The sequence below is a fragment of the Pinus tabuliformis genome, chromosome 6 (genome assembly GCF_031772625.1).
Source record: "Pinus tabuliformis cultivar Carrire ecotype Pingquan chromosome 6, CPIR1, whole genome shotgun sequence".
NCBI lineage: Eukaryota > Viridiplantae > Streptophyta > Pinopsida > Pinales > Pinaceae > Pinus > Pinus tabuliformis.
Genome location: NC_142292.1, coordinates 140,833 through 148,607, shown reverse-complemented (window position 1 = coordinate 148,607; position 7,775 = coordinate 140,833). Strand labels below are relative to the sequence as shown.

Sequence of the window (7,775 nt, the reverse complement as noted above, 5' to 3'; positions counted from 1 at the left end):
TTTGGGATTTCTTTATATTTGTTTGGCATATATGTTAATAAATACAATGTGCCCATAACTACCTACAAGGTAGAATGGTCTAGATTGCATAAGTTGTTCCCTCAGTAGAGATTCTTATTCATATGGATGGCCTATATAAATTTTGTGTTATATTTCAGAAATTGGGGGAGTATCCGTCCTCCTGTTTATATTTAATTGCAATAAACTCTTATTCATGTGGATGGTCTATATAAATTTTGTGTTATATTTCAGAAATTGGGGGTATCCATCCACCTGTTTATAATTCGGCTCTGGATTAAAACAAAAAAAAAAAATAGGCAACATTTGAGTTGTTATTCTATTGAAATTCATATCTCTTTTTATCATTTCAAATTCAAATACAAAATCTAACACTTAGAAAGTCAAATAATATAGTAATGTTTATATGTATTTTTATGTGGTTAAAAATAGTATGTTACTATTTATTTATTTTAAAAGGAATTCATACAACTTTTTAGCATTTCAAATACAGAACTGAAATTTCGATTTTTTTTATTATTTCAAATTCAAATACAAAATTTAAAAAAAAAAATGGAAATTTAATTTTGCCATTCAAATACAAAATCCAAAATCCAAAAGTCATTAAAAATCAATTTAAGAACATATTTTGAAATCAAATTTAAAACGATTTATCTCGTCCGCCCGAAGCAAAACCTAAATTGAAATCATGTCCGCCAGACACAAAATCTAAATTTAAAGTAGTGTCACCAGAGGAAAAAACTAAATTTAATCAGTCATTCATTTAGTCTTTATAATGCAGTGAGTGTATTTTTTTCACCTCAGCCATATATTTGTTTTGTTTGGAAGAGAGGCATGATGATGCCGTGGTCGATGTATTTGTTTTGTTTGGAAGAGAGGCATGATGATGCCGTGGTCGATGTATTGAGCGGAGATATTAGGGTATGTTGTGTCAAAGAGTAAACGATCGCAACACAGAAATTTCACATTACCAAAAAGGACACCAGTACGGATTAAATGATAAGAGTGTTTCTTTATATCCCGTCTTTAATTCAAAGTCAAATACTTTTCTTTTGTTTGCATCACAATTAAAAGACAAATACTTTTATTTTGTTTGCATCAGATGAGATGCATCGTGCAGCGCTCCATCAATTCAACCGATAAGCTATTAGGCAGTGTCGTGTCCATTAAACAGAAACAGAAAGGTGTAAATGATTATAACATAAAACTCTCAAACACCCATATTGATGTAAAATTTTCCTTTATTGCATATAGAGGAGTCACGAGTGTACACGTACGTGAGGGAAAGAGAGGTTTTATTGATTTGTTTGTTTGGTCGCATAACAGCCGACGAATGACTGGTGACTCCTGGCATGAATGAATGATTGAATTAGATGAGTGGGCATCAACCCAAGAATTTCCTTTGGAGAAGTTGCACGAGGGAGGCATCGATCTTGAAAGCTTTGGCCAGAAGGGAGGCATCAACCGGGGGAGAGGCTCCAAACAAGGATTGGGCGACCTGCTGGGTTCCTGGAAGCTGGCTGCTCAGTGCAGCGATGGCCACTGCGTTGCCATAGCCCACGTTCTGTTGGAAGTGCACCAGACCTTTGGGGAACACGAACACGTCTCCCTTCTCAAGCGTTTTGCTGAACAATTTATTGGCAGTGGTGATAAAGCCGACTGAGAGAGTACCCTCGATGACCACCAAGATTTCTGTGGCCCGCGGATGAGTGTGAGGGGGATTAAGGCCGAGAGGAGCAGCGAAATCAATCCGAGCCATGGAGATTCCCAAGGTGTTTAAGCCTGGTATCTGCATTACATTGGCTGCAGTGACGTTGGATCCCATCATGTTACTTGTATCCCCTGCAACATTTAAGCCCCTGAACATGAAGTCATTTGCGGTAACCATGCTTGCATCCTTATGTGAGAATAATGTAGAAATAGAATTAGTTATGAATTGGTTGAACAGAATTAGTTATGAATTAGTTAGGAATTGGTTGCCAGAATTAGTTGAGAGGTTCATGTATAAATGTGATGTAATTGAGCAAATGAAGTTAATGAAGTTGTGTGTGAGCCTTGTCTCACTTTTGCTGGTTTTCTGTCCATGTATTTGTCTGTGTATTTGTTTTAATTTGGTATCAGAGCGTTGAGGGAGCGATTGGTGCGGTGAGCGTGGAGATCCGAGCGGTTGGCTCTTACGGTTGGCTCTTAGCTGTGTGAAAGACCCTAAGTGATGCGGTTTGTTTCATTGCTTCGTGGTTGCGTGAGGCTGGCTTGTGGAAGATCCGGCTCCCTGAGACCTGCGTGAGGCCAGATTTGCTGCGTGTGAAAGGAGGCTGGAATTGCTGCGTGTGAAGGAGCCTGTGCGTGTGGAGGAGCCACTAGGCTGCTGCTGTTTTCTGAATACAGAGCCTGCGTGAGGAGACGCCTGGCTGGTGGAAGATCCGGTAACAGTACCAGCAATATTCCAATTACGTTTTGTTTGTCCCGTTCCTTATTAATGTTAGCACGGGCTGTGCCATAAGTAGATGCAGTTTTTGCTAAAGTCCCACCACTATAACTAGTATTCTCCGCCCCATACTTACGGCAATCTTCAGATAACTTTGTTCCTATTTCAATCTGTTTAGAACCAGTAGCTATGAGTCCTTCAACTCCACGCACAACGTCTCTTTGAAAATGCTTTCCTGTTCGAGTAGATATATATAAAGTTTTTCAAGTAGTTGGTGCCGCTGAAACTCTGTCTCATCTGTAACTATTGTATCATAATTTCCATATCCACTCGCACTAAATTGTTTAAGAACAGCCTGCTGTTAGAAAAGAATTAAAGTGCTGAACCTGTCCATTGAAGTGTATACGCAGAGTTTTAGTTATTAAATTTCTCAGGCAGTGAGGCCTGCGGTATTATTGTTTAAGAAGCTTGTGATTTTTTGTTTGAATTTGGTCATTGGTGGAGAAATGGCTAATCCTCTTGCAGATTCATATTTAAATGAGTCTTCAAAACTTGACGGAGAAAACTATGTAAATTGGAAATTTAAGATCATCACAGTGTTGGAGGCATACAATCTCTGGCCGATTGTAAAAGGTGACGAGACCAAGCCTCAACCTCCTACTAACACTCAAGATTGGGAAAAGCGTGAAGTGAGAGCAAGGGTGCTGCTACGTATGTCAGTGAAGGACAATATTATTCCTCACATTCGGGACTGTGAAACTTCGAAGGCGACATGGGACACTCTTAAAAGTTTGTATGAGACTTCTCATGCAAATCGTATTTTATTTTTAAAAACAAAGCTGCTATCTATCAAAATGGATGCCAATGAAAGCATTAGTAACTTTGTTTCCGAATTAAAGACTTTAGTGATAAGCTTGGTGATATTGGTGAAAAGGTTTCTAGTACAGACTTGGTAACTGTTACTTTAAAGGGGTTAGTCCCAGACTATAAAGTCTTTATTTCAGCTCTCTCAGCTAGACCGACACCCCCTACATTTGAAGAATTGGCTGGAATTCTTCTTCAAGAAGAAGAACGCATGAAAACTTTTAAACTGGAGTCAAATGGTTCTGATTTGGCTTTGACTGCAAGAGGCCAAAAACCATTCCGAGGGAGATCATGGGACAGAAACAGAGGCCGTTTTCAAGCAAAGCAGAAAGGTATGGTACCTCCTGATTCTTATGTTAAAAGGAACATTGTATGTCATTATTGTGGAAAACCTGGACATTTGGCAAAAGATTGCTATAGGAGAAAGAATAATGAATCAAATCAAAGACATAACAGGCATAATGGAAACTACATAAACAAAGACACCTCAGTGAATGATGGATTTAAAAATCTTAAGTTATTTCTTTCTTCTGATGCTGCATTGTCTGCTGAAACTGATGATGAGAATACTTGGTTTATAGATTCTGGTGCATCGGCACACATGACTTGTAATAAAGAATGGTATGATAAATATTATGAGAAATCTGATGGAACACACATTTACCTAGGAGATGATAGGTCACTTAAAGTTCAAGGCTATGGCATAATAAATGTGTACTTACCTAATGGACAAATGCGACAGATTCATAATGTGATGTATGTACCTGCTCTTAAAAAGAATTTGCTATATGTTTCCGCTATCACTGATAATCATTTAAAAGTAGAATTTGGTAAATTGGGTGTATAGTGAAAGATGTTCAGGACCACTACAAGGTTGTTTCTACAGGTACCAGGGTTGGAGGATTGTACAGATTGGATGTGACAGTCAAGCGCCATGTTGCATTGACATCTCAAGAGACATCGACAACAGAATTATGGCATCACAGGTATGGGCACCTCAATTACAATGATTTATCGTTGTTACAAAGGAAAACAATGGTTGAAGGTCTTCCTGAGATGAAGTGTGAACATTTACCATGTGAAGCTTGTGCACTTGGTAAGCAGCATAGAGAAGAGTTTCCTGTTCATACTGAGAAACGGAAGTATGATATTCTTGAATTAATTCACACTGATGTATGCGGACCTATGCAAACTAGGTCTCTTGGTGGTGCTTCATACTTTGTTATTTTTATTGATGATAGATCTAGATATACCTGGGTCTATTTCGTTAGAAGAAAAGTGATATATTTGAGTATTTTAAAGAATTTCGAAATATGGTTGAAAAACAAACAGGAAAGTGCATTAAAATACTCAGATCTGATCAAGGGGGTGAATATAAATCAAAGGCATTTAACACCTATTGTAAATCTAATGGAATTCAACAACAGTTCACAGTGCCACATACCCCTCAGCAAAATGGTGTTGCTGAGCGATGGAATAGAACCTTGGTGGAATCTGCTCGTAGTATGCTGCAAGGTAAGAACATCTCTAATGGTTTCTGGGCAGAAGCCATTAACACTGCTGTTTATCTAAAGAATCGATGTCCCACTAAGCAATTAGTTTTTCAAACTCCTTTTGAGGTTCTTTATGGTTATAAACCTGATGTGAGTCATTTCAAAGTCTTTGGATGTACTGCTTTTGCTCATATTCCTGAAGCTAACAGAAGAAAACTTGATGCCAAGTCCATCAAGTGTATTTTCATTGGATATTGTACGGATCAGAAAGCCTATAAATTGTTTGATCCAAGTTCCCATAAACTATTTGCAAGTCGTGATGTATTGTTTCATGAGCAGACTGATAAAATTAATACAAAGAATGATACATGGCATATTTCTAATGATGATGCACATATCAAGCTTGATACTATGATTAAGCAGGAACAGGAACAGGTCCAGGTACAGGATCAGGATGATAGCAGCAGTACGAGCACATCTAGCAGCAGTGAGTCATCACAAGGGGGTGATACACCTCAAAGCCGACGAATCATGGATGAAACACCCACACCAAGAAGGTCGTCCCGACAGACTCGGCTTCCTGAAAGGTATAAAGACTATGCCTTAATGTCTAATATAATGAATGTTGAAGAACCAATTGATTATGAGCAGGCTAAACAACATGAACCATGGATTAATGCTATGAATGATGAGTATGCTTCTATTATGAAAAATCAAACATGGGAATTAGTGGAACTTCCTGAAAATAAAGTTCCAATTGGAAGCAAATGGTTGTATAAAACAAAATTTAAAGCAGATGGTACAATTGATAAATTTAAGGCAAGATTAGTAGCAAAAGGATATGCTCAACAGGAGGGCATTGATTATGAAGACACTTTTGCACCAGTAGCTAAGTTGAATACAATTAGATTACTGATTGCCTTAGCCACAAAACATAACTGGAATATACATCAAATGGATGTCAAATCTGCTTTTCTAAATGGTGATTTACAGGAAGAAGTTTATTTGGTTCAACCTGAAGGTTTGTCAAACAGGGACAGGAGCATCTGGTTTGCAGGTTAAGAAAGGCATTGTATGGTTTGAAACAGGCACCAAGATCATGGTATGTAAAGATTGATACTTTCTTTCTTCAGAATGGGTTTGTGAAAAGAAACAATGATCCTAACTTGTATGTTAAGAAAGATGAAATAGGAAATGTTGCTTTAATATCTTTGTATGTGGATGATCTCATTATAACAGGGAGTGCTCATAAATTAATTGAAGAAATTAAAGTTCAGTTGTCACAGGTTTTTGAAATGAAAGATTTGGGTGAAATGCATTACTGTTTAGGCATTGAGGTATGGAGAGAAACTGGTAAAACTTTGATCACTCAAAGCAAATATACAAAGGAGATTCTTAAAAAGTTCAATATGATAGATTGTAAAGCTATGTCAACTCCCTTAGAACAGAATGCAAAGTTGTACAAAGAAGATGGTTCGAAAGAGGCAGATGGAACATTATATCGTCAGTTAGTGGGAAGTTTGAACTATCTCACCACTACCAGGCCAGACATTGCATACTCAGTCAGTATCCTTAGTCAATTCATGGCTAAGCCTTCAGGAAATCACTGGAATGCTGCAAAGAAAGTTCTTCGATACTTAAAGGGAATAGTGAATCTTGGTATTATGTATACTGATGTATCTGATGTTGTACTGACAGGTTTTTCTGATTCAGATTGGGCAGGAAATCCAGATGACAGACGATCTACCTCTGGCTATGCATTCCATATTGGATCAGGGGTCATATATTGGAGCAGTAAGAAACAGCCAACTGTTTCTTTATCATCAACAGAATCAGAGTACAAAGCTTTAACCAATGCCACCTGTGAAGCTATTTGGTTGCGGAGAGTTCTTGCTGATCTTGAAGAAGCGCAAAGTGGTGCAACATGTATCAATTGTGATAATCAGAGTGCTATCAAATTAGCACATAATCCAGTTTACCATGCTAGAACAAAACACGTTGAGTTACAGTACCACTTTGTACGTGAGAAAATTATGTCAAAAGAAATTGGATTGATATTTTGTAACACCAAGGATAATGTGGCTGATATATTTACTAAGCCCCTTGGTAAAATCAAATTTGAAGTTTTTAGAAGTCAGTTAGGTATTGTAGAGAATCCATTTCTCCATTAAGGGAGGATGTGAGAATAATGTAGAAATAGAATTAGTTATGAATTGGTTGAACAGAATTAGTTATGAATTAGTTAGGAATTGGTTGCCAGAATTAGTTGAGAGGTTCATGTATAAATGTGATGTAATTGAGCAAATGAAGTTAATGAAGTTGTGTGTGAGCCTTGTCTCCCTTTTGCTGGTTTTCTGTCCATGTATTTGTCTGTGTATTTGTTTTTAATTGGAACCCATTTCACATTAACTGCAATTACAGTCAAATAAACATATATATATGATCAGATTATATTATTATTCACATCGCATGAAACGAATCGAAAACCTAATAAACATATATATGATCAGATTATATTATTATTCACATCGCATGAAACGAAACGAAACCCTGATAAGCAAACACATGATCACGGCCTCAAACTCAAAGTCTTACATACCTCCACTCTTCGTGTCAGCCACACAAACGTCTTGTAAAGGATCTGCATCACCTGCACGCACAATATTAACAATATTATGCGCCACTAGTACTACAAGCGCTAGCGCTAGAAAGGATTTCATGACTGGACTGCAGGCAACTGACTGACTACTATTCTTCGATTCGATTCGAGTAGATGCTCCCTTTGATCTGATCTGATCCTTAGATGATAGATTGAGTTTGGTGAAATATGAAGAGCATTCTTCCTTTTTATAACAGCAACGCCGCCAACGCCAAGTTCTTGAGTTAAATTTGCTTGCTTGATGGACTCCTTCTTTGTACTTGGACGCGGTTGCGTGTTTCCAAATTAAAATTGAGAAAGACGCAGTCATAGT

At 37.6% G+C, this 7,775-nt stretch overlaps 1 protein-coding gene across 1 annotated transcript; it reads right to left on the bottom strand.

Moving 5' to 3' along the window:
* Positions 1–1,018: 1,018 nt before the first annotated feature.
* On the bottom strand, positions 1,019–1,913 carry LOC149256891 (putative germin-like protein 3-2). Its single transcript, XM_089368629.1, has one exon. The coding sequence runs from the start codon at positions 1,904–1,906 to the stop codon at positions 1,403–1,405; it is 504 nt and encodes a 167-aa protein (XP_089224755.1). The 5' UTR covers positions 1,907–1,913; the 3' UTR covers positions 1,019–1,402.
* Positions 1,914–7,775: the final 5,862 nt, after the last annotated feature.

Bases quoted from the DNA above. Each gene is read 5' to 3' on its own strand.
- LOC149256891 (XM_089368629.1), bottom strand. From the start codon at position 1,906: ATGGTTACCGCAAATGACTTCATGTTCAGGGGCTTAAATGTTGCAGGG.